A 26217-nucleotide genomic window follows, 5' to 3' on the forward strand; every position below is an offset into this window, starting at 1 on the left:
GGGGGCGGTCAACCAACCCAGGGACAAGGGAACAAGTGATCTAAAATTGATGGTGAGGGGAGGGCATAGGATGCCTTGTGGGGTTTGATTAAAGGCATTGTAGCCGAGAGGAATTAACTGAAACCTGAAGGCCAAACATGATAGTAGGACAAGAGGAAAGCAAAAGGAAATAGAGGAAAGAACTAGGAGGCCGAGCTAGTTAGGGTTTGTTGTGCCAACCTGGCCGATAAACACATGTGGGACTAATTGAAGGGCGGGGCTAGCCTCACCTTTCTAGTTCTTGGGTCTCTTGCTTTCTCATGGTCGGACCAGGGTGCAGCTGCCTTAGCCTTGCTTCAGTTGTTAAGGCTCACTTCCTGCAAGACATCCCTAAGGAAAAGCCACATGTACCTACCCTGATGCAGCCTTGGGTGCTGGAGCAGCCATGTGGAGACCCCTGCCAGCGCTGAGATGTTTATACATCCACTGATTCGGCTTTCCTCCTGCAGTCAGCATCATTGCATATGTTTTGTGAGATGGAGGAGGACTTTGTAGATCGGTGTTGGACATATGGGCTAATGTTGGACTTACTTGGGCAGCACTGGGTTGGGATGCTTTCTTAATGTACACTTACCCTTTATATAAAACCCTCTCATACATATATGGGTTTCTGTGAATTTGTTTCCCTAGTTTACCCAGAAGTATTAAAGTAGCAGGCAGACATTCGACCTCAAGTACTACCTCAACACAAGAACACTTTGTTCTAATAACCTGGCATTCTGTGATGCTCACCTTCCCAATGTAATTGCTGAAGACAAAATGGGTGCATAAGCAAATATGGTGAAGAAAGTTGATGGTGCCCAGCTATCAAAAGATATGGCTCCTGGTGTCTTAAAGGCTTGAAGTTAAACAAGCCGCCATCTAGCTGAGAAGCAACAAAGCCCATATGGAAGAAACACACCAGCCTGTGTGTTCATGAGGTGTCAATAGGGTCAGTTATCAGGCATCAAAGACCCAGAACAAAAAACTATCAGTGTGAATGAGGGGGAGCGCAGAGTGGAGATCCAAAGCCCTTCTGTAGACACTTGGTCATCCCCTGTCAGAAGGGTCACAAGGAAGAGGTGAGCCTGTCAGGGTGTAGTATAGCACCGATGAAACAACTTTCTTCTAGTTCTTTAGTGCTTTCTGTCCCCGACTATCATGATCCCAATTCTACCTTGCAAATCCAACTAAACCAGAGCATGTACATGGGTACTGATATGAGCTGGAAACACAGGGAATCCAGGACAGATAAACCCTTCAGGACTAATAATGAGAGTAGCAATACCAGGAGGGGAAGGGGGAAGGTGGGGGGAGAAAAGGGGAACTGATCACAATGATCTACATATAACCTCCTCCCAGGGGGTGGGCAATAGAAAAATGGATGAAGGGAGACAGCGGTCGGTGTAAGACATGAAAAGAAAATTAATAAATTATTAAGGGTTCATGAGGGAGGGTGGGAAGGGGGGAAATGAGCTGATACCAAGGGCTCAAGTAGAAAGACAATGTTTTGAAAATGATAATGGCAACATATGTACAAATGTGCTTGACACAATGGATGTAATTACGGATTGTAAGAATTACTAGCCCCCAATAAAATGATTTTTGAAAAAGAGAGAGAAGTGGATTTTCAGACCAGGGAAGGAAGAACAAGCATTTGAGAAGACAGAAATGCACCTGTACTTAATGGATGTGGTGTTGCTTCTGTCATTTGAAAAACACATTTTTAATCAATTTGACATTTAAAGTTAAATGAAACAGTTGCCATTGAATTGATTTTGACTCATGATGACCTTGTATGTGTGAGAGAGTAGAATATGTACTTCCTAAGCTGTTTGTGGGCTGATTTTTCAGAAGTAGAATCACCAGGCCTTTCTTCTAAGGCACCTAGGGATGACCTCCAACCGCCAACCTTTTGGTTAGCAGCCGAACTTGTAAGACATTTGCACCACTCCAGTTTATTCATGAAGAATCCTAATAAGCAGTTTATTAAAAGTCTTCAAGATCAGTTCATTTCAAAATATATACTTGAAAATAATGGATTGTGCTTGTTGTTTCTTGATAATAAAACTCACAGTTTTTGAGCATTGTGCAAGACACTTTGCTGGAAATTATTAATTCTCCTCAACAATCTGTGACCAGTGAATTATTTTTATAGCTGTGACTCGGGGAACTTAATTCCTTCCCAGTGTTACATGACTACAAATGCTTGGGCTTGCATTTGCATCCAGGGCTGTCAAAGTGAGACGATTGTCTCATATGGTTTAATAGTTTCTAAACTAGCTCTAATTTATTACCTCATACAATCTCCATCCTGTAATGCAATGAATATAGTAATTCTCTGATTGTTACTAAGATAACAAAGTCTGTATTTGTACATCTATATTAAAATTGCTCACTTTTTGAATTCCTCTGAAATATCTTATCGATAGGTACAGAAATATTTTCAATAAGAGGAATTATGTAATTTTATATTCAGGAATGAAACAAACTTTTGTGACGGCAGTTATCAAACTTTTTGGTTTTGGATACCTTTATAATCTTAAAAAATATTGAGAATCCCAAAGAGTGTTGTTTGTGTGGGTTTTAAACCTTATCAGCATTTATTATATTTGAAATTCAAACAGAAACCACCACCACCACTTCTCCCATGTTGCACTCCCCCTCCCACTTAATCTGGCTTACAGTCCCAGCACTAGCCCATATGGGCATCTCCTTGATTTCTCTTTAATTCCGTGCTTGCTTGTATGTTTGTTTTTAAACATTTTTTTGTGTTGGATGCAGGTTTACAGAGCAAACCAATTTTCCATTCAACAATTTATACATATTTTTTTTCGTAGTATTTATTGTGTATGTGCAGGGAGGAAGTGGAACAAATAATGTAACATCACTTATTCCACTTCCTCCCTTTAAAACTGAGACCCTAATTTTAAAATAAGAATACACAAATACATGTTTCCATTACCCATTCAAGCAATGAAGTCATCATATAAAACTCCATTGTAAATTCATTAAGAATGAGAGTAGAAGAGGCAAAAAATCTTAGTGTGATTTGAAAATAGTTTTGACCCTGCCCTCCCTCTTAAAGGTTGTCAGAAAACCCCACAGTTCCACCATTCATACTTCAAGAACCACCCGTGTAGGCTTGTAGGTCATTGTATTATTAGGATTTGAACAAATTAGTCATGGTCTCATATAGGAAATCACCTTGACTGCTGGCAGAAACAGAGGATCCAGGTAATTGCTAGTGCCTTGGTAAATAATGGCTGTTGGCGAGCAGAGGGGATAAATGGTCAGAGTTAGAATGTATTTTGGAGGTTAAGCTAAGAGGACTTCCCAACACCTTCATTGTAAAATGTCGGGGAAAGAAGTCAAGTCTGTCACCGGAGTTTTTGCCTGAGTAACTATGAGGACAATGAGTTGCATGAGCTTAGGTGGGAATCACCATTTGGCCGTCAAATTGTCATCAGGATCAGTGGAAGGCTCATTAACCTGCGCACGATATGCAAATGACATAGCCGTGCTTGCTGAGTGTGAGAAGGAACTGAAACACTTCAGTATGGATTACAACACAGTGTAAGGAAAACATGGTGATAAATAGAGAAAAGGTTGAAGTTGTCAAGGACTTTGTCTTAACGTGGATCCACAGTCACTGCTCATGGAAGCAGCCGTCAGCAGATCAGGAGCTGTGTTGTCTTAAGCACATCTGCTCCACTGGACCTCTGTAGAGTATTGAAGAACCAGAGTGTTTCTTTGAGGACTGAGGTGGGCCTGACCCGAGCCATGGCATTCTCTATTGCATCACGTGCATGTGAGAGTTAGACACGGATAAGGAAGACTATAGAGGAATAAATGCACTTGAATTGTGCTGGAGAAGAATATTGAAAGTACCATGGAATGCTGAAAGGACAAACATCTGTATTGGAAGAAGTAAGACCAGCGTGCTCCTTAGAGGCAAGCATGGCAAGACTTTGTCCTACATACTTGGCACATATTGTCAGGAGAGACCAATCAATGGATGAAACGGGTTTTGGAGAAGGCTTTGGTGTTACGTTTGGGATGAGGGAAGTTTGAGATGAGGGATAAGGGAAGTAGAGATGTTAAGGAGTTATTTGGATGAGTGGATTTGGATTTTGGAATTTAGATGATAGAGGTTTAATATATAAATGCAAATTGTTGCCATGTAGATGGTATTGAAAGCCATGAGACCAGAGGAGATAACCAAGTGATACGTTATTTCACTGTTTATCAAGTAGTCAAATGATCATAATTGCTGAAATCCTGCACATTTCAGGAGACCGTGCTCTCTGTGGATAAATCAGGAAACAGACTCTGGATTAAATGACCTCCCTTAGGTCACCAATCCAGTAAACGATGAAACTAGAATTCCAAAACCTTTGTTTTTCGTATATCATACTTCGGGGTCATTGCCTTGTTTGCATAAACTGAAAATATGTATATTGATAAGTGGCTAAAGTAGGCAGCTATGTGGGGAAATTTCCCTCATTTTCCTGAAGCACCTTGACTCATCACATAGTAGTACCTCTACAAAAACCCGAAGGTCTTGTAATAATAGAAGGAATCCAGTATTTTATGGGGCTGTCAGCAGTCTGCAGGTTTCCATGAAGACAGTCTAAAGTCATCACTCAGCTGAGTCACTCCCCGGGGCTAACCTGCCTCAACTTGTGTCCCAGGCGGCTTTCTTCTGGGGTCATCTGGGGTCACGTCTCCTTTTACTTCCAAGTCATCTTTGAAGGGTCCAGTTGTGGAGACTGGACATCCTTAGAAAGGATACTTTGGGCGTAGCACCAGTCTTTAAAATTCCTCACATGTATTGTTATCTCTTAAATCACCTCTGAACCAGATGAAGGATCTCACATTTAATGAAAAGCTTGAGGCAGTACAGTTCTGCCTGAACAAAGATTTCTGGGTTTTCTTTAGTTTGACCTTTTTTCGTAAAGCTGCCTTTGGCACGGATCAGCTCCTTCTCTGTTTTTCTAACTGGCTTTGAAGGCTTTCATTCACAGGGTCTACTGAGCAGATTCCTTTTGTTCCAAGGCAGAATCCTTTCTTCACTGAAGGTGTACAGCAAAGACCAAAAGTGGTTCTGTATAGGCCAAAGGAGGGGGCTTTACTTACTCTATTATGTTGTATTTTAAAATGGTTAACTGTGCATCTGAGGGCTTCACTTACTACCGTAGAACTGGCCGAGACTGAGTGCATAGACATAAAGACATGTCTACAACTAGCAGGAAAGTTTCACAAATCAGTACTAATTGTTTCTTAAGGGAAATGCTGTCTACTTAATTAAAACAGTGCCCTGTGAGACCTTCCCTTTGACTTTTTAAAAAAATACTGGTCTCAGCTTAGTGAAATTGATTTCAAAACCTGCTGAATGGATGTGAGCTATGGTTTTTAAATAGTCGTCTCACCATCCGTTTCATCCCTCACTTAGAAGAAAACCTAGCTATTCATTGTGTTCCGTGTGACCCACTGGGACCCATCAGTCACTTCTCTCACCAATAAATAAATAAATATGTAAAAACCTCTCTGACCCCCAAATTCCCTTCTCTCTTAAGATTTCTGTATTCTGAAGTAGAGGTATATTGCTATTAGATGACCCAGCTAATTCGTATGAAGCCATAGACACATTTGAGATCTACTAATACAGCTAACAAAAACTAGTTAATATAAAATGAGATTTATCTACTACTACTTATACTTCTTTTTTTAATTGTTGCACTTAAACTTTTGAAATAAATCAACTATGACTTAGGCTGTCAGAATTTCCGTATTCATAGAATGTGGGAACCATTACATGTGGTAATGGGCAAATGAAGAATCATTAGGTTCTGCCTGATTATAGGAAGAAATAGGCTGGGCACTGTATTAGAGTAAGTTCATCCTCTGGTTTGTTCCCTTCGGTAGTGATGTTGTCTTCTTTGACACAGACCGATTAATGTCAGACTTGGAACACCAGCCATCAGGTTCAGCAGAGAAATGGCCTAACCACAATGAGCTCTCATGTCCAGCTCCTTTCTGGAGACTCTAGAGGGTGAGTGTTGACTGAAATCCGTTGTTGTCTTGTCGTTTTTGTGCCCAAGTCTGGTATTTGCATGCAGTGGCTGGATTTGCATGTGCTGCAGAGGAGGGGGCATGCATGGGCACCTTCTTGGTAGGGCCACTCTGATCTTTGGACCTACATTTTTACTTCCAGACTGTGCTTTTTAAATGTAATCACACTCGGGCTCTCACACTTGAACTTACCGTTCTAGTCTGAATTGGGGTGAAAAGTGTTTCATTGGATATATCAAACCCAAGCAGAGAGAGCAGTCCAGACATATGAATTCTATGGTTTGGGTGCAGAGTAGAATCGGTTGCTGGTCCAGTGTGTAAATCTACTCATTTCTGACTTCGTTTCGATGTGAAGCCACATAGCGTGGAAATAAAACGGGAATACCTTATCTGTTTGTCAGAGGTGATCTGGGCCGCTAACCCCGGGGCCTGCCCTGCAGGCTCCCATCTGCACTCCTGATAGGCTTTGGGGGAAGCCATCCACGGTAGTGGGGGGCACTTGTGTCTCTGAAGGGAGCAGGCTGCTTTCGCCGTCACATCAACTCCTTTCTTCAAAAACAAAGCCAGCTTTAATGGAAAACTGATTTGCTCTGTAAAACTTCACCCAATTCATGGTAATACGTTAATATTAAAAAACTAAAAGACCCTTCATAGCCACTTAGAGAAATTGTAACCATACACAGGGTATTTTTCTAAGTACCATTTAGAAGACTGAAGCCTCCAGATTACCCATCAGACAAGGCATCAAAATCTGCCTCTCCCAGCTCTCACAAATCATTCTTAACATTTTTAACCATGAGAGGATTAAAAGTGGTGGCTGGATTCCTACAAGTGTGTATACAAAGCTCTCAGAGTTATGACTAGAAAGGACTTAAAAGAGCTTCCTTGTTATGGTTGGGGAACATCAGGTACAGAAAATAAATCATCTTAGTCCCTCCACATGTAGGACAGGATTCAAGCTTGTGTCTTCTACAGGATTTGTAGCTTGGTGGTGCATGTTCTGTGTGAACAGGAAGTTGTCACTTGTCACCAGTGACCCAGCTCAGAAGGTTTCCTTGGCGTGAATAGGCTAGTGAATGACTAAAGAATGACAAGAGAATAGGAACCACACCTTCAAGATGATTGGCCATCAAACTAAAAAGACAGGGTTTTTATTTGCTTGGTTGCCTATTTGTGTAAGAAAGAGGATCATCATACTTGATATTTAAAGGTTAATGGGAAGACTCTCGGTGGAAGATAAATTGAGATGGATTAAAGATTTGGGAAGGACAAGAAAACGGATGGAGCTAGGATTTGAGGATGTGACAGGATGGGATCCAGACATTGGGAATGGAATGAGTGGTTGGATTTTTGACTCTTGAACTCAGGTTTGATAGACGTGGACTAGATTAGTTGGAGGGGAAAAAAAGCAGGGGGGGGGGTGGGCAGGGCGAGGTCAGGGAAATAGAGTCATCTGATAATCCTAAAATGCTTCTGAATCCACGTCTTAACCCAAGTGGAAAAGGAGTGTTTACTCTTTCACATTTCAGTTTTTGCTGATAAAGAGAGCACAGGCTGATACTTGAATGTACTTTAAAGGACCTGTTTACTCAGCTGGAGATTGAGAGTTTTCTCTGTTGGGTGTGTGGAGTTACAAGCTTTTCTAGAGGAGGAAAGATCCGTGCGGCAGAGTGTATATTATCACACACTCCAGGTCTTGTAAAACCATCGGTTATGGTGAAACAACATGCATGTCCTTGAGAGTAATGAGGCGAATGCAAAAGCTATCTTCTAATCATTGTGCATATGTTTTCAACTTGTCATGTGACTGGGAGCTGTTGTGTTCAATGTGAAATATACAAAATAACTTTAAAACCTGGGTGATTAGTGCTCAAGCTGGTTGTTGTTGTTCTTAATTGAAATACTTAAATATTTGGTACTGTGGGGGTGATGAGTTCTGTTTTCATTCATGTAAGCTAAGCTTCAGTAACAGAGACCCCATAATACAATGTGGAACCACAATGGAAGTGTCTCATGCCACGTGATAATTCAGAAGTTAAAATCCCCTTCACTTTGTTACTACTTTACTTCCTTCGATACTGTCATGGTAGAGTCGCTACTCTGACTGAGTTTGCACCCCTTTGCAAGGGGTAGAGAAGGGAAAGTACACCTAAGTGTCCAAATGGCACCCAAATTTTGGCCAGCCCCAATAGGAATTGGGATTTGAATTCCCTGGGACCTGAGCCCAGACTGAGGAAGAAACAGATAGAAGGAAAACCTAACCCAAAAAAGAAAGCCTAGGCAATTCACCTGCTAACAGACTCTGACAGCACTGGTTTGAGTTCTGGCTCTTAGCCCTCACAGTCATGTTCATTAGTCAACTGAAACAATGACTTGAGCCAAATTCTTGTTGCTTCAAGTTTCCAAACTGTTAAAAACACACTTAGTCAAGGCTTCTATTCGGCACTCAGTATGGGCCAACACAAAGGATTCTGTGGAGCGCAAGACAGACAAGGCCTTTGCCCTGCTGGAACATAAGTCTACGGACTGCTAGTAGCTCAATTAGCACTAAAGGGGCCCTGTTGCTCGCTTTATATCAGTTATGTCTAGGTTTAATCATTTCAAGTGCTCCTTCATAGAAAATCATCTTGGCTTTTCACAGTCCTAAAATTCTAAACTGGCAGGAGCCTTCCAGCTGCTACAGCTAGTAAGTGAGGCGAGGCAAAAACAGCAGAGCTTTGGTGAGGGGGTGCAGAAATCACACCCCTTTGATCAAGCTTTTGCAGTTACCACCGCCACCTGGCAACTTCAGAAAGGAGCCTTCTCATCCTCAGCATCAGCGTGGGGTGGGTGGGTGGCTAATGCTGGATCTGGCCCTCATCATTCGGAAAATTTGATTTCCTCAAAGATGCCACAGGAAAATAACACATCATGTGGCTTTTGATGATAAAGTACCCCTTTAGTAATTGGCTTATATTTTAAAAACCTCAACAATGAAATAAGAATTGAGACAATTACATTGATGGCAGCCTGGAATATCTCTGAAGGCACTCTCTTTGGAAGAGATAAGTGATAGGAAGAGATGAACATGAGCTGAGTATTCACTTGTATTCACCCATTTGACTTTTTACCACTGCTGTGAGCCCTTCCTAAAATAGACCCCGCCAAGATCAGATGCCTTGTGTTGGTCTTAGTGAGTCTCTGGTCTCCTCTCTACCTAGTGGACTTCAGTGTACTAGTTCCAGATAACTTCCAAGTTTCTGATGAAATAAGAATCCATTGATCCCATGATCAGTCTTTGATGCTTGCCTGATTGAGTGTAATAAATAATGTTAGAGGGGACACAGAAAAATTGTGGGCCATTCTTATGCTCCCTCTTAGTGTGACCTGAGTCCATAGACACACAGAAATGACACTGAAAACACTGGCTTCTTGCCAGGTGTGTGGCTTAGAAGAAGGCCACATTGCCTACTTGCACCCTCTTTGTAGCCCTACATTATGTGCCGTAGGAGGGTCTCTCCCCTCCAGTATACTACAGTGATTAAAGAGAAACCTACTGTCACATGAAGCAGACTCATAACTTTTCAGTTACGTAATAATTCTTCCAGTGATTTATTTCTAGGAGGTCAAGAGTCCATTTAGATCATAGACGCCCAAACATTACTCAGCTTCCCCCCTCACAATGAAAAACTTTTATACTGTAGCCTAAGTCCAGGCTAGAGTGTCGATATCCGCCTTTGTAGCCTCCTTGGATTGTTCCAGCAGTATCACCCACTTTAGGAATCACTGATTTTAGATTATATTCCATGAATGGTTGCTAAATCCTAGGCAGGCAAATTCACTTTAAAAAGTATCTGCTATGTGCTTGATACAAGTGATGTATGGATTGTTTTAAGAGCTGCAAGAGCCCCCAATAAAATGATCTTTTAAGAAAAATCAGTGAAATAGATTACTGGTTGTTTTATTGCAAGATCAATAAAATTCCTAAACCTCTAGCCAAAAAGGCTAAGAAGGAAACAAAAAAAACCACAAGAATTACTAGTATATGGAATGAAATAAGGATTACTACTACAGATCCTACAGATATATTGCAATAAAGAAATATTGTTAATAACAACAAAAAGTATCTTCTGTCTGACAAGGAACTTGATAAATGTATACCAGTGACTTTCAACTCAAAAGTTGGTCTCATAAATTAGTGAATTAATGACCCTTCACCCTTTGGGAACTGAATTCTTTTGGTATTGAGTTTCTACTTTACGATTATTCTGCACTGATATCTAATCCTATTCAAGCCACTCTTCATCTTTCATTTCTTTCAATGCTTCTCTCTGAATTCTGTTACCCAAAGTTCTATTTTGACCCCATAAACCACAAACTTCTACCAGAACAGATATCATGCTAGTCCAACACCATCATTGTATGGATGGGAGGGATATAAAGTAACTTGTGTCTGAAGCCACATGTGGAGATAACAGCAGAAGATGTACTCAAATCAGAGTTAGCCAGTAGGCCACCCATCTGGTCCATATTTGCTCTCCTTGGCCCCAGCCTGCTCACTGGAGCACCATGCTGCTTGCACTTGTGCACTCCAGTGGCACTAAATCCTTCCCTGCAAAACTTTCAAGTGTCCAGATTCCTAGTGAGTATGAAGACTCTTAGGGAGGCCCTGGGTGGCACAAACCATTCATGCGCAATTTGTAGCTGAAAGAGAGTGTGTGTGTGTGTGTGAGAGAGAGAGAGTGTGTGTGTGTGTGTATGTGTGTGTGAGAAAGAGAGAGAGTGTGTGTGTGTGAGAGAGAGAGAGAATTAGGAGAGGGAGAGGGATTTATATTTCAGACCATCTACTCTGCATGCAGCAAACAGTTCAAACTGCCTCCCCTATTTCTGTTCCATTCACCCTTCCTGGTTTTTCCCTTTTATGGATCTCAATCCTTCCTTTCACTCAAGTAAGAACCTGTCAGTCATCTAGTCCATTGCTTCATCTTCCCACCCGAGCCCTCCGCTCTCTCTGGTCTGCAAGGCTTGGTCTTGCTTTTGACACTATTTGCCCTTTCGTGACTGACTAACCTCATTCAGCTTAATGCTCTCCAGCTCCATCCATTTCCTCCATCATTGTCTTCGAGAGATGTGTAGGATGCATGCTATTCCAGGGTGTGTGTATGGACTCTTCTACTGATGGACATTGGGCTGTTTCCAACTTGTTGCTATTGGAATGGTGCCGCAGTGGCACACAGGAATAGATGTATCTGTTGGTGCTATGGCTCACATGGCATTTCTGTTCCTAGTTGTTTGAGGCAGCAACTTAATGCTTCCCACAATGGCTGTCCATAGTTCGAGCCCTTCCAGCAATGTAGTGCACAAGAGCTCCATGCGTTTGTCGTTTTCTGCTTTGTATAATAGGCTGTCATTGTCCGTGTAAAGTAATCTCTCGTTTTCCAAGCTGTCTTGAAAGACTGGTCTGAAGATGTGCTTCCCAAAGCTCACAGCACCACAGATTCATTTGCACACGGAGAACTGCCATGATTTGCAATGCATTGCTTCAATAGCATGAAGCTTCCTAAATCTAGATCTGCCCATCTAGGGTAGCTCCCAGCCCCCTGGAGTTTCCCTTCTGCATGTTCACCTATCCTGTGCCAGCACCACACCTAACCTCCCCCTCCTCCTCTGTAGCCATTACTGTACCATACCTTTTCCAGATTCAAAACTTAGTGGGGGCAGAAAACCAGTCCATCTCTTCTCTTCCCCTTCCAACCCAAGCCTATCCCCTTCCCGCCTGCCCCGCCCACACACATATATCCACAGTTGCCCAGTTCCTTTTGTCTTAATGACTTTCTTGTCTCCCTACCCTTTTTTTTCAATAGTAGTTTTATCGAGATAATTGACTACAAAATTCACCCTTTTAAAGTGTACAATTCAGGTGGCTTTTAGGGTATTCGTAGTTGTATGACCATCACTAGTATCTAATTTTGGAATAATTTCATAACTCCCAAAAGAAACAGTATAACCATTAATAATCACCCCCCCCCCCCCATGCCTACACCACACCACCTCTCCCAGCCTGAAACCACTAATTGAGCCTCTAGGTGTCTCCATGGTCCCAACCCACTCGCCACTCTGTGGGGAGACTCTGAATGTTCACAGCCTGAGAAGCCCTAGGGGGCAGATTGATCCTGTAGCGATGAGTCAAAATCAGCTCCAGAGTCGTGGAGGTATTGTATGGATTGTCCTAAACGTTTTACATAAATGAAATCATTCAATAGGTGGTCTTCTGTGGATGTGGGTTGTGGATGTATTAGTATTTCCTTTTCAAAGCCAGTGGGTAGTCCATTTGGTTTATGCATTTATCAGTTAGGGAGGTTGCCTCTTACCTTCTGACTGTTGTGAATTAATGCTGTTCAGATCATCGGGAACAAGTTTATGTGGCTATACATCCAATGGCTTAGTGGTTACACATTGGACTGCTAACCAATAGGTCAGTAGTTCGAAATCATCAGCTGCTCCTTGGGAGAAAGACAAAACTTTCTACTCTAAGAGTTAAGTCTCAGAAACTCACAGAGCCAGTTCTACCCTGTCACGTTAGGTTGCTATGAGTTGGTGTCGATTCAATGGCAGGGAGTTGGGTTTTTAAAAAAAATCATTTTATTGGGGGCTCTTATAGCTCTAGTGACAGTGAGTTTTTTATGCATTCAGTACTCTTGGAATCAATATAATATAGACTCTTTCTTTAATTGATAAAATAATGATGTGGCACAAGATCCAAGGTTCTGATTTGAGAGCTCCAAGACTTTGTGCCTCTGTTGACTCTGCTAGTGTCAGTTCTTTGCACTGGTCCTGGCAGAGCATGGTGCTGCTATGCCCAGCCCCACATCAGGAAAACTGCAGGAAGGGCCACAGACAATGCAGTCGTTGCCCCCTTCTGACCTCCTAATGGTGGGAACTTGTATGAGGATGTTGTTAGGTGCTGTCAAGTCCATTCTGATTTATAGCAACCCTGTGTACCACAGAACAGAACACCTCCTGGTCCTGTGCCAGCCTCACAATTGCTATTGTTGTTATTTCATCTCGTTGAGGGTCTTCTTCTTTCACTGCCCCTCTCTACTAAGCATGATGTCCTTCCACAGGGGACTGGTGTCTCCTGACAATGTGTCCAAAGTATGTGAGAGGAAGTCTCATGATCCTTGCCTCTAAGTAACATTCTGGCTGTACCTCTTCCAAGACAGATTTGTCTGTTCTTTTAGCAGTCCATGGTACTTCAGTGTTTTTGCCAGCATCATAAATCAAATGCACTGATTATATTTGGGTCTTCCTTATTCGATGTCCAATTTCACATGCATTTGAGGCCATTGAAAATACCATAGCTTAGGTCAGGCACACCTTAGTCTTCAAAGCAACTTTCTTTGCTTTCAACACTTTAAAGAGGTCTTGTTCAGTAGATCTGCCCAATGCATGTGTTCTTCGATCTCTTGATTACTGCTTTCATGAGTATAGATTGTAGATCCAAGCAAAACAAAATTGTTGACAGCTTTCATTTTTTATGTATCTTTTTTTTGCAGTTATCAAATGCCATTTTTATTCTCTATTGTTGATGACTATAAATAAGTGTTTCCACTATGGAAAAAAAAAGTGAGCACAGTACATTTTCATGACTGGGGAATGGACTTTCTGAAATCGTCTTCGAGAGGACGAAGAAAAACAAAACAAAAAAAGTCTGGATGTTGGGAGTTCAAACTGCTTCATATAAAGTTCCTTGTAAACAAAACAGAATAAAAAATAGATTCAAAAGGAGGTGGGATAAAAACTAAGGAAAAGAAAGGGAGAAGGGATAATATAAGCCCATTTATTGCTTCTCTTGCACCTTCTCCTTGGCCGGCTCGCCTTCAGGCGCCTTGGTCCCAGAAGCCTCTTCATTGTCCACCTTCACGGAAAGAGCTTCGAGCTTCTCAGCCACCTTCTCTGTGTCCGTCTTCACTGCCCCTGCTTTCTTTTCTCTTCAATCTCTTACCTGCACTCTTCAAACTTTGTTTTGAATTTCTGTGCATTTTCAGCATTGAGAAACCGGATGGCAAGCAGCTCTGGCTTGGGGCATTCATCTGCAAAGTCAGCATGGGTGTTCCAGACCCAGGCTCGGTCACTGCTTGCATTCGGCTTCAGCTCCATCAGCGGTGTGATGTAGTAGTTGACACATATCTTCAGGGTCTTGTCCCTGCGCATGAGCAAGTGGATGCTCCCTGCGCATGAGCAAGTGGATGCTCCCCTTCTCCTTGTGCTTCAGGAGCTTCACGTCGCCCGTTCCCCGCTCCTTTCACTCTGGGAGGTCGTTCTCCGAGGCGAAACGGTACAGCTTTGCTCGCATTTTAAAAAGCTCTTCTTCATCTTCCTCCAGCGTCTTAATTTCTTGTTCGGGTAGGGAAACAATTGGCTCGAACTGGGGGTCGTGGTTAGACTCATCTATATTTTCGATGGTGTCCCGATCCCTCATGCAAATCCTTGGTGGCCGCCATGGGGGTGCAGCGGCGGCAACGTGGGCTCGACTGGTATGGTCGTCGCTGGCTACGTGACCTCTCAGCAGCTGGCTGTCGCTCCTAACCTCCGCGTCTGGCGCCGGCGCCTCCCCATTTTTTATGTATCTTGATGTTACCTATTGGTCCAGTGGCGAGGATTTTAGTCTTCTTTACGTTGAGTTGTAATCCATACTGAGGCTGAAATCCTTGATCTTCACCAGCAAGCGATGTAATATCCCCTCCTGCAGCAAGTAAGCTTATGTTATCTGCATCTCACAGGTTGTTAGTAAGACTTCCTCCGTGATGCTGCATTCTTATTCATGTAATCCAGCTTCTGTGATTATTTACTCAGCATACAGATTGAATAAGTATAGTGTGAGGATACAACCCTGTTGTACACCTTTCCTGAGTGTAAACCATGCTGTATTCACTTGTTCTGTTCACACAACTCCTTCTTGATCCGTGTATAGGTTCTGCATGAGCACAATGAGATGTTCCATAATTCCCATTCTTCTCAAAGTTATCCATACTTTGTTGTGATCCACACAGTCAAATGCCTTGGCATAATTAATAAAAACACAAACATCTTTCAGCTAAGATCCATTTGACCTCAGCAATGATATCCCCTGGTCCACATCCTCTTCTCAATGCAGCCTGAACCTGTGGCAGCTTCCTGTCATTGTACTGCTGCAGCAGTTGTTGGATGATCCTCAGCAACATTGTACTTGCCTATGATATTGTTGTTCTATAATTTGAGCAATCTGCTGGGTCACCTTTCTTTGGAATGGGTACAAACATGGATCGCTTCCAAGACAGTTGGCCAAGTAGCTGTCTTCCTAATTTCCTGGCGTAGACCAAGTGAGTGCTTTCTGTGCTTTGTTAGCTTGTTGCTGAAACATTTTGAATAGTATCCCATCAATTCCTGGAGTCCTGTTTTTAGCTAATGCTTTCAGTGCCGCTTAAACTTCTTCCCCAATACCATTGGTTCTTGGTCATATGCCACCTCTTGAAATGGTGGAGTGTTGAGTAGTCCTTTTTGGTGCAGTGACTGTATGTTTCCTTCCATCTTCTTTTGATGTTTCCTGCATCATTCCATATTTTGCCCATAGACTTTCTCAATGTTGCAACTTGAGGCTTGAATTTCTTCTTGAGTTCTTTCAGTTGAAGGTAATCTGAGTGTGTTCTTCCCTTTGGGTTTTCTAGCGCTTTGTCTTTGCACATTTCATTATAATACTTTGTCTTCTTATGCTTTCCTTTGAAGTTTTCTGTTCAGCTCTTTCACTTAGCCATTTCTGCCATTTGCCTTAGCTACTCTGCAATTAAGAGCACGTTTCAGAGTCTTCATGGACATCCCATCCCCTTTGGCCTTATCTTTCTTTTTAACCACCTTTGCTTTCTTCATGAATGATGGTCCTGGTGTCCTCCCATTAGTGTTCAATGCAGCACATCTGTTTGTGAAACTCAAGGTCGTATTTTGACTCCTGTGAACTTTAAAATTTCCTCAGCATCAGCCTGACCTAAGCATGAACAATTGGTCATCTGTTCTCCAGCCAGCTGACTCCATGATGCTGCTCCTTCGTGTCTTCCCACAGCTGTAGTAAACTTCAGTTCTGTGTATTCCAACCAGAGACGCCCACTTGTGTCATTGTCTTTTGTGTTGTTGTAAAAGATAATTGTTATGACCAAGCTGTTGGTCTTACAAAATTCTATCGAGATCCCCATCTTTGTTTGTGTCACCAAGGCGATATTTCCCAATTACTGCTCCTCATTCTTTGATCCCAATTTTGGGGTTCCAATCACTAATAAATATCAATGCATATTGATTGCACATTTGATAACTTTCCAACTGAAGACGTTCATAGAATTTTTCAGTTTCTTCATCACTGTCTTAAGTGGATGGTACATTTGAGTACTAGTTGTATTGATTGGATTTCCTTGAATGCAGATAGATATAATCCTTATCAGACAGCATTACACTTCAAGGTAGATCTTCAAGTGTCTTTTTTGACCATGAATGCAAAGCTATTCCTCTTGATTGTTATTCCCAGCATAGTAATCATGATTTTTTTCATTCAAAATGGCAATACCAGTGCATTACAGCTCAGAAACCCTAGGATATCCATCTTTGTGCCATCAGTTTCATTTTTAATGACTCCCAATTTTTCTAGATTCATACTCCAAAGTTCTAATTATTAGATTTTTGCACCTGTTCTCATTTTGAGTTATGTTCCAACCACAGACGAAGGCCCTGAAGACTCTACTCGGAGATTCACATCGTTTGGGTTGACTTTCCTCAGAGAAGGCAGCTATAGCGCAGTGCTTCCCGCTAGTCACCACTACCTTGGTTTGATGCTGTGCAGAAGGTTTTCATCGGCTAATTACTCCAGATTAGACACTGCCACCTGCTCATGGGGGGCGACCCTGCTGGCATTTAAAACAACAGTAACACGAGCCACCACAGTACAACAAAGTGGGAGAGTGGGAGAAGAGGGTCACCAAATAACCTAAAGCATTTATTTCTGTTTGCCTCATCTCTGAGGTGACTGTGGAAGGAAGGTCAAAGAGGGAGAACATTTTCCCCACAGGGTGCAGTTGAAGGGCAAGTTATATGAGAGTGAGCACCCTTTTCAAGTGTCCTGTCCTCCACCTCCACACCTGAGCTTTCAGGGTCAGGCTCGGGTTGCCTTGTTCTCTCGGCTACCGAGAACTAAGAGGGCACGGAGAGTGGGGTGTCTCTCCAGAGGGCAACTTGAAGTTCCAGGCTCTGCTGCCAGTGGGCACTGAGCAGACTTCACAGCAGGGACAGAGAGTATCTGCAGCTGAGAATCACCCGGCCAGTCCCTCAAGGTCACTAATCACACTCTTCCGTTTCTTGTTTTACAGTGAACGAGATCATTGGGAGAGACATGTCCCAGATTTCGGTTTCCCAAGGAACTGGGCGGAACAGGCAGGCCCCCCTGGCGGGTTCCGAGGCCCTGGATTCAGGCAGCACGGATGCACTCTGACAGCCCTCGTCCTTCACTGCAGCTTTGTGTCCCTGCACTTCTCCCCTGGGCCCACTGCACTTGCCGCTGGGCGGTTGTGAGGTCACCATTGATGGGGCAAGCGGCAGTCCTCGGCTTTGGGGCAAGATTTTGTAAAAGAACAAGGCTTTGGGGAAATGAGCTTTTGCGTTTTGTATTTAAATAGGATACTTTTATATGATGGGTGCTTTTGAGTGTGAGTGCAGCCGGCCCTCCACTTGGGAGGCACTGCTTTTGCAGGTGGCCTGGTTACTAGCTAGGAGTGGTGATTTGTACTGCTTCGTGGTCATTTGAACGGCCTTTTAGCTTTGAGGATATTTTTAAAATAGAAATTTTTGATAAAATCTTCCAGAGGCGAAAAAGAAAGAAAAAAAACCGTATCCCATGCCTATGCCTCAAACTCCGCATGTGTCCTGAAGCCTTTCATAGATTCATAGGAAATGAAGCCAAATGTAGCTCAGACCTCTTAAAAAGTAAGCTCCTGCCGTCAGAGCAAGGAGAGACCATTCCACCATTGATGTGTTGGAATCTCAGACATTCCAGAGCATAGCCATTTTTGTAACTTTCTAGGTAACCTCCGTATAACCTTCCATACTGGCTCCATGTTGACCTTGCTTTGCCCCCTCTGAACCCTGGGAAAGATGGCTGAGTTAACTTTGCAAGGTGGGTTTCGGCTTGCTAGTGTTGCTTTGCCAGTTAGCTGCGGCCTGCTTTTTCTCCCCCTGGGAGCAGCAGCCCTGGCCACAGTCTAATGTGCTTTTTCTGATGGACCCGAAGTTGCCCAGGGTGTGTAGAGGCTAAGCACAGTAAGTTGTGCTTCAGGGCAGGAGCAGAGATGTCAGCCCCCAGAGGGAGGCTTTAAGCCCCACCCTGGCATGGAAGGCCTGGCCCCCATTCTGTTCACAGCCTGAAAGGGCTCTGGCCTACCCTCACTGTTCTGCATCGTCTAGAAACCAGCTTTTTCCCAAAAGGCTTTGAGGTAAATCCCCAAATGAGGTGGTATGACAGACCTGACCCTCCACACCAAAGATACCCTGGTGCTGCTGCTGGGCAGACTGGCACCCAAGGCAGGGGCCAGCAAGAAGCCCCAGCCTGCTGTCTACCAAAGGAGGTACCCAGATGGGTGCCCTGTCAAAGCCTGCCTCCCCCACCCCTAATAGTGTCAGTTACCTGCACCAAGACTTAAGTCTTCTCCAGAGCCGCCTAACGTTTGCAGCGTGTTTTCAAATGAAATCACGTCCATTCATTTATTCAGGAAGCAAATATATTGAGTGCCTACACGAGACAATATGCTGGGCTGGTTGAAGGTGTACTGCTGTTGCCCAGGGGACGCAAGGTCCTAAGTGCCAGGACTCTGCAGCATTTACTTGAGGCTTGGCCAAAGGGAGTCAGTCTGTTGCCCACCTCTAGTCAGCCGTGTTAAAATCGCGATTATTTCCCATTTCCCCCTTTAAGACTAAGAGAACAATACTTATCCTTCAGTAAATTACTTTGGCCTCTCTTAGAGCTGTTATTTTTCTTTGAAAATGAGTTTTGTATCCAAGTGTGGATAGTAAGCTATGCTTCTGGGCCCAGGCTGGGGGAGGTGGGAGCAAGGGGGCTGGCTGGACTCTGATGAGATTCTAGAGATGGCTAGATGTGTCCCACCCCGACCCTCCTGCCCCTGGTGTAGCTGTCTCACATGGGGTTCTTGCACGTGCTCCCCTTGCAAGACCCTTGGGAGGTTGCCCTGCTCCCCTCCTGAATAAAGCCTTCATGATCCAGAATTGCTATGCACCAAATTTTGATGCCTTTTCAATACCTTGATGCCTGTAGCACTAGAAATGCTTTCCTATTTAAAATAAAAGTCAAATTTTAAAACCGCTTTGTATACCCTCTAGCTATTTTGTATCGGCTTTGTACAAACTTTGGTGGAAGAGTTGCGAGGTCTTGTAAGACAGACACTTGAGCATTTGTGTGCAGCATAGTGGAGGTAAAGTGTGCACACTGTCCATTGGACTGTGCATGTGGGTTCCAGCAGCACCCATCTACCCTGCCCACCTGTGCTGGGAATAGGGCAGGCAGCCTCGGGGCTGCCAAAGCTGGTGTCTGGCTCACATGCAGTGCTGCCACCACAGGCTCTGCCAATGTGGCTGGGACGCCCTGCTTCTGCCTTCCCCAGCAGCCAGTCATCATTAAGACTAAGAAACATATATACACACACACCACCATCGGGCCTCCTTGGTTGTAGTGCAGCAATAAATGGTAACAGGTCAACAGTCTCCTTTGAAATGTGTCTGCTTCCCTCCACCTGGGGCCGCTGGGGGACAGAGCTAAGGGCACGGCAGCTTGTGAAAGGCCACTGGGCCAGGGAGCTCTTTATTTTACGGAGGAGAGTTCCAAATTCTTTCCAAGACTTCAGTTCTGCACCCTTCAGTGGGTGCACAGGACAGTCCACGGTGTCTGCTGCAGGTGTGTGAGGAACATAGGCAGGAAGTACCCTTTTGTAGTCAGGCCCAAGGCTTCATGTGGGAGCCTTTCGCCCCCTAGTGTTCTCCGGGGGATTGCAGCATAGTCCCTCAGGATGGTCTGTGCTTTGTCTTCTGGTGCTCCTGGAACCTGCTGGCCACACAGAATCTGGAATCTGACCTGAGACTGTCCACAGTCCGAAGAGCTCCAGGCAGCTTTACTCATAGATCCAGGGGCCCTTGTTTCTCGCAGGAGTCCACCATCAAAAGCACAGGGTTTACACTTTCCAAAGCAGGGTCGCCTGCCTGCCCCTGCCAGTTGGTGGGCACAGGCAATATCCAGGACAGACCCAAGGCTCTCCAGGTGCCCAAGGCAGCGCCATTCCACAGACAGCCCTGAAAGCAGGGCTCAGCCAACATTTTGGGGGATGAGCAGGCAGAAGAGTAAGTGGGTAGTGGAGCAGGGCCCAGGCTCCTCTGGGTGCCTTCTGAGAACTTTGATAAGAAGCCCCGGGTCAAGGCGCTGGTCCTTTTGAGTCCACAAAGAGGGCATGCTGGCAGAACTACCGCCTGGCTCCCTCACCTATAAACACACCCACTCTTTGGGGGCCTGTAGCACAGTGCGAGGGGGCTCACCAACAGGCATCAGATTGGTGTAGTCATCCGGGGCTAGCTGTAGAAGGGATGGGGAGGAGTTAGGTAGGACGCACTTGGCCAGCCCACCTGGCCCCAACCTTCAGCCACACAACCTCACCTGGTAGGCCTGGAAGACACCGAGCAGGTCCTTCACGCCAGCTGGGTACGGGACCCCCTGCATGCGGACCAAGGCTGCTGGCTGGGACAACGCAGGGGCCGAGGCCAGTGTGGCAGGGGGCGTGGTGAGGTAGCCCAGTGTGGTAGGGGAGACTGGAGGGCTGCGCAGAAAGCAGGGGCTCGGCAACTCGCCGCTGGCCTTCACTAAGGCCTGCCCCAGGCCCCTTGCCTCTGCCCTGGCCCTGCGTCTCCTCCCTCACCACACCTCCAGTCGCCTCCCAGCCAGCACCTGTCACTCCCCCATCGCCTTACAAGAACAGCGATGCTCCAGCAGACCTAGAGTTACCTGGCTCAGGAAGGGGACTCCATACCACCCCCAGCCAGGAGGGGCGCTGGAGGGCTGTCTGGGCAGCAGGGTACCTGGGGTAGTAGGCGGTGTAGTTCATGTAGAGCTGAGTGGCTGGGCCTGGGTAGTAAGCAACAGGGGTCGGGGTGGCAGGTACCCTGGCAGCTGGAAGCAGTGCCGAGGAAGGATACAGAGCTGCAGTCTCGGTGGGAATGAGGGCCGGCGTGGCCTGGAAGGTGGCATAGGTGGGTGGCGAGAGGCCTAGAAGCAGAAGGAGAGTACATCACATCTTCAGGGAGCCGGTCAGTGCTGGCCTGCCACGGCACCGGGGAAGGAGTCCCTGCTCAGCAAGGTCGGGGGTTCCAACAGCCTGGGCCCCACCCACTGGGCCCCTCCCCCAGCCTCTGGCTACTCACAGGGCAGCTTGCAGGGTGGAGGGGACATGCCACTGCGGCCCAAGGTGCCCCCCATCAGCACACGGCTCATCTCCTCTGTGGAGCAGGGGACCACCTCCACGTAGCGTTCCTTCATCATCTTCTTGTGACACCTCTGAGCGGCAGCCAGGGCACGCTCTGCCGATGTCATCTGGATGAAAGCGTCACCCGACGGCCGGCCCTGTTCACACGGTCTTGTAAGTATGTGCAAAAGGGCCTTACCCTGCCCACATCCCCCCTCGGTGCTGCCTCGAGCGCCCGCCCTGGCAGCAGCCTCACCTGCTGGTTGAGTACCATATGCACACCATGGGGCCTGATGTCAGCTGCGGCCTCCCCCAGGAAGCTGAGGATGTCCTCGATGGTGGCTGTGTAGGGCAGACCGCGGAGACGGACACAATCCCTGCCGGTACCAGCTGCCAGTGGGAAGGGGATGGGCAGCAGCGGGGCAGGGAGGGTGGGCAGGAGCGGGCTAGAGGCATAGCGGTTCAGGACCTAACATGGGAAGCAGACAGGGGCCGATCATGTCAAGCAGCACGGGGGATCCAGGGGTGACCCAAAGCAGTAGCACTTCAGTGTGGGGGTGGGGGGACCCTAATGCTTACCTGCTGTACCTCAGCTGCTGTGCTCCGGAAGAGTTCAATGTATCGCTTACCCAGCATGCCCTTGTGCCTGCGCAGGGCAGCCTGGGCCAGCTCCTCACAAGCAAAGAGGGCAAAGGCGTCCCCCGTGGGCCGGCCATCAGGGTGGCGCACGAAGAGCAGCCCTTCGGCACCCCCGGTCACCGGGCACTCTGGTCCCAGGAAGGCTAGCACATCGGCTGGCCCAGCTGAGAAAGGCAGTCCCCGCAGCCGCAAGATCACCTGGTCTTCCCGGGACAGGAAACGGACTACCTCTAAGGAGGTGCCTGGGGGAGGGAATATGGGAGGTCAGCCTGGGAGCAGTGTTGACTCACACGGGAGCAGAGAGAGGGTGAGAAGTTCCGGGGAGGCAGGGCCTGCTGTGGGCATACTCACCCCCTGCGATCTTGACAAACTCCTCCCCTGTAGCTTTATACACCTGTTGGGAGGAGTGGGGAGAAGGTGGGGCTCAGGGCGCCTGAGCTCCGGCCAGCACCGGCCCCCGTTGCAGTCTCACCTCGATGTAACGGACGCCCATGTGGTGTTTGTGCCTCTGCAGTGCCAGGTCCCGCTGCTCGCTATCCACAAAGCGGATGAGCGCCTCGCCGTTCCGGCGGCCCTGAGCGTTGAGGCAGAGGGCTACACCGCCCCTGGAGAGGCAGTGAGGTGTTAGTGCCTTCGGGCCAGGCCTGCCCTCCTGGGGCACCTGTCCTACAGCACCCACCTGGCAATGTTGAGCCCTTTGAAGAAGCGAGCCACGTCCTGGTCTGATGACTGCCATGGCAACCCACGGGCCCGCACCACCGTCTCACTGTCCACCATGTCGGCCTTGCTGCTGTAGGAGGGACAGCAACATGCAAGACACAGGGTCAGCATTGTCCAGCAGCTGTCACCTTCCCACCACCCACCCCCAGGTCTGTCCCTCTACTCACCAAGGCCCTGTCTCATATTTCTGCTTGACGACCTCTGGCTTTGAAAATAATTGACCTGAGAGAAGAAGACATTAGGGGTCAGCAAGGTCTGCTGGAGGTGGGGGGGGTCACCCCACCAAGCACTGCCAAAAGAGGACAGTTGAGAGGGAATGGGGAGGTAGCAAAGGGGCTTCGGCCATGTTGTCTTCAAGAGCATGATGAACGGGGGGCGGGGGGGGGCTTGGAAGGAGCAATAGGTAGGTGTCTCCCATCCTAACCCTGAAATCGGGACAGGCAGTGAGAGGAACCTTACCACTTGGCCCTTCTAGCAGGTGGAGGATGATGGCTACCATCGTTTTTACTTCCCACACTCCAAAGTCGTCCTCGGTGGCATCTGTTTCCAGCCCCAAGTCTGCAGGCAGTGAAGTCATGGTGAAGAAATTCCCAGCTTGAGAGGCCCAAGGACCACAGCATGGATCCTAATCCTGGCCGCACCCAGCCCAAGCCTTCCAGAGACACAGGCAGAGCCCCAGCAAGCATGCTCCTTTGAGCCCAGCTCATTTAGGGCCCCAGCCCAGACATACGTAGACATATGCCACATTCCAGATAGATTTCCCAGCCCCGATATCTTGCACACCCCGTTCTCACAGCACACTAGCCTCCAGCACCCCTCAACCCCAGGCCGGCTGGGTAAGGTACCCTGTGCCATGGAGGCCACAGTCAGGTCTCTGGTGGGACAGATGCTTGGGTGCTGCGTATGGAATTCGCTGCGGAGGTCGTAGAAGGAGAAGAAGGTGTCGGGGAGCACCAGGTTCTGGTGGGGGCAGAACAGGGAGGGGGCGTAAATGGAGGAACTGAGCTGCCCTGTACCCACCACAAAACAGCACCCTCCAGAGGCATACCTTCCGAGAGGCCTCGGGGTGCAGGACCTGGCGAAGCAGCTGCTGCCCGTCAGTGCAGAGCATGGAGGGGCCCCCACCAAGCAGCGCCACATCTGCACTCACCAGCTGTGAGAACTGGGGGTGGAAGCAGAGAGGAAACACTCACACCTGGGCAGACAGGAACTGGGGTACAGAGGGGCAGGGAAGGCTGCAAATCTGGTTCAGCCAGATGTTCAGCTCTACCCTGCCAGCGAGGAGACCACACCCCACTGGGCCTGGCCAGTGCCTCTCCTCTAGTCGACTGTCACCTCCAACAGGCTGGATGAGGACAGTCCCACATCACCCAAGCCCCCATTGCAGCAAGAGCCAAGGAGCCTGGAGTGGAGCCAGGGCAAACACCTGGTGGAGTGGGCCTGGCAGGTGGGAAAGGGCGGGGCAGAGCAGGTTAAACCTGTCCCTGGCCAGGCACCACCCTCAGACAGGTGGGGGCGGCCCAGGTCTGCCAGAGGCTCATGGTCACTGACAGCCCCGCCCCCAGGTCTGACCAACGAGGGACAGAGAAGGTCCAAGGACAGACCTCTACACCTGGGCGACAGGGGCAGCCTGAGCTTTGACCCCCACCCTATCGACCAGCTGGCATCGAGTTGAGTTGTTTGCTCATAGAAGGGGTGGCACTTGGAAGCTGCCCAGCCCCTCCCCCAGCCTCCAGTCCTGCTGTTGAACAGGTAAAGGCACTGAGCACCAGGCCCAGGCCCCCACCCCACCCTCAGCCAACAGTGACAAACCGAGGCTGGCAGACCACAGGCGCCCCAGCTCTCCTACACCACACCTCTCCTGGGGGCCTTGTCTCAGGCTCAGAGGCCCCATCTTTGTGCCTCGGTTTCCCCATCAGGGGCCACTAAAGTTGGAGGATCAAAGCGTCTGCGCCATTACACCACTTAAACTCATTACTCATTACGCGCAGCCAGAGGCGGGCCAAGGGTGAGTGCGGAGTGAAAGCAAGCAAAAGACAAAGGCAAGGGCCACCACCTCCCACTTGAGCCATTGGGCGCCCCCAGGCTCGGTCCCGACAGCGCCCACGCCTGGCCGGCGGCGGCGGGACAAGCCCAGACTGGCAGACACCTGGCGGCGTCTGCCCAGGGGCGCAGCGCGCCCTACGCCCCTGCCCCCGCGGCTCCCAGGAGGGCGGTGGGCCGAGGACGCAGGCGGCAGGGCAGTGACCTATGGCCAAGTCCAGGCCCCTTGGCTCTACTAGCTTCCGGCTGCTGCCCTGGGACACCGGGTTGGACAGGATCCCAGAGACTTCTCAGCCTCGACCCCCTGCCGCCGCCGCCGCCGGTGACTCAGAGGGGCCCCAGCCTACAACCCCTCCCGCCAGCAGTAGCGGACCCTGGAAAAGGGGAAAAGTAAGGCGCCCCCAGGAATAGCCGGCAAACACGGACACAAGCACATGTGGAATCGTTGAAAGTTTCAAACAACAAGAACCTGTCCTACCGCCTGGGCCAGTTGGTCCCAGCGCGCCAGGCCTCGCCTCCTGCAGCCTCTCCCGCCGGGAAAAGTCCCCGAGGCCCAGCCACACCGCCACCCACCCCGACCCCAAAACTCACCTGCTGCAGCACCTTGTCCAGCGGCTCAGCCCGCGCCAGGCTGTCCGCGCTAAGGCCACTCGCCTCGCGGCACTGCGGGCTCAGCGCGGCCGCCTCGGCGCGCACCAGCGACTTGTGCAGCGTACCCACCTGCGGGTGGCGAGGAAACCCATTAACCCCACGCCTCTGGGCGCCGCACTTCCCGGGCCCCTAGCCGTCCCCTTTTAAGACTACCTGGCGTCGCCGTGGCTCCACCACTTGCCAGACTAGCAGGATTAAGTCGGTCTCGTCGGAGCCCAAGTCGGGCCCCAGCGCACCAGCCGTGGCCCCGAACAGCACTACCAGGAGTCCCGGGCCTGGGCGGGGGTCCGTGGCGGAGTCGGCGGCGGGGTCCGGGCCAGGCGGAGGTGGCTGGGGCAGCGGCGGAGTCATGGCCACCGAGGAAGGGGGCGCCGGGCCAGACACACGCGGACCAACGAGGCGCACGCACGCACCGACGGCGGGCCCCGGCCGGCAAGGGCGGGACACCGGGAGTCGGGGGCGGCACCTGCGGCCCGACTGGAGCAGTGGGCGCTGAGCAGACGCGCCCGCGGCGCCCGGCGGGGCGGGGCGGAGCGGCCCCCGCCCTTTCTGGGCGAGTTAC

General features: G+C 48.2%; 2 protein-coding genes and 1 pseudogene across 5 annotated transcripts in view; 1 reads left to right on the forward strand and 2 right to left on the reverse strand.

Moving 5' to 3' along the window:
* The window catches only part of NFATC3 (nuclear factor of activated T cells 3), a 94082-nt gene extending 74979 nt beyond the window's left edge, over positions 1–19103 (forward strand). For 2 of the 3 annotated variants that reach the window (XM_075536174.1, XM_075536172.1), the window contains exon 10: positions 17460–19103. In XM_075536174.1, coding sequence (XP_075392289.1) covers positions 17460–17581 — 122 coding nt within the window. In that variant the 3' untranslated portion in view covers positions 17582–19103. Of the gene's footprint in view, positions 1–5969; positions 6074–17459 lie in introns of all 3 variants that reach the window. The other variant, XM_075536173.1, reaches the window with a different exon arrangement.
* On the reverse strand, positions 13630–14576 carry LOC142431846 (ran-specific GTPase-activating protein pseudogene; annotated as a pseudogene).
* Positions 19104–19954: 851 nt separating the features above from the next.
* Positions 19955–26006, reverse strand: ESRP2 (epithelial splicing regulatory protein 2). 2 transcript variants are annotated; one of them, XM_075536842.1, is made up of 15 exons: positions 25809–26006; positions 25596–25724; positions 24010–24123; positions 23807–23921; positions 23421–23519; positions 23129–23183; positions 22921–23031; positions 22714–22846; positions 22593–22635; positions 22182–22483; positions 21859–22071; positions 21562–21760; positions 21220–21406; positions 20801–20960; positions 19955–20719 (listed from the first exon to the last, which is right to left on the reverse strand). In XM_075536842.1, exons 1-15 carry the CDS (start codon positions 26004–26006, stop codon positions 20630–20632), a joined length of 2148 nt encoding a protein of 715 aa, XP_075392957.1. In that variant the 3' UTR covers positions 19955–20629. The 2 variants fall into 2 exon arrangements, with proteins under 2 accessions (XP_075392957.1, XP_075392956.1); XM_075536841.1 differs by having other exon boundaries at positions 22921–23082.
* Positions 26007–26217: the final 211 nt, after the last annotated feature.

The sequence above is a fragment of the Tenrec ecaudatus genome, chromosome 18, assembly GCF_050624435.1.
Source record: "Tenrec ecaudatus isolate mTenEca1 chromosome 18, mTenEca1.hap1, whole genome shotgun sequence".
NCBI classification, from domain to species: Eukaryota; Metazoa; Chordata; class Mammalia; order Afrosoricida; family Tenrecidae; genus Tenrec; species Tenrec ecaudatus.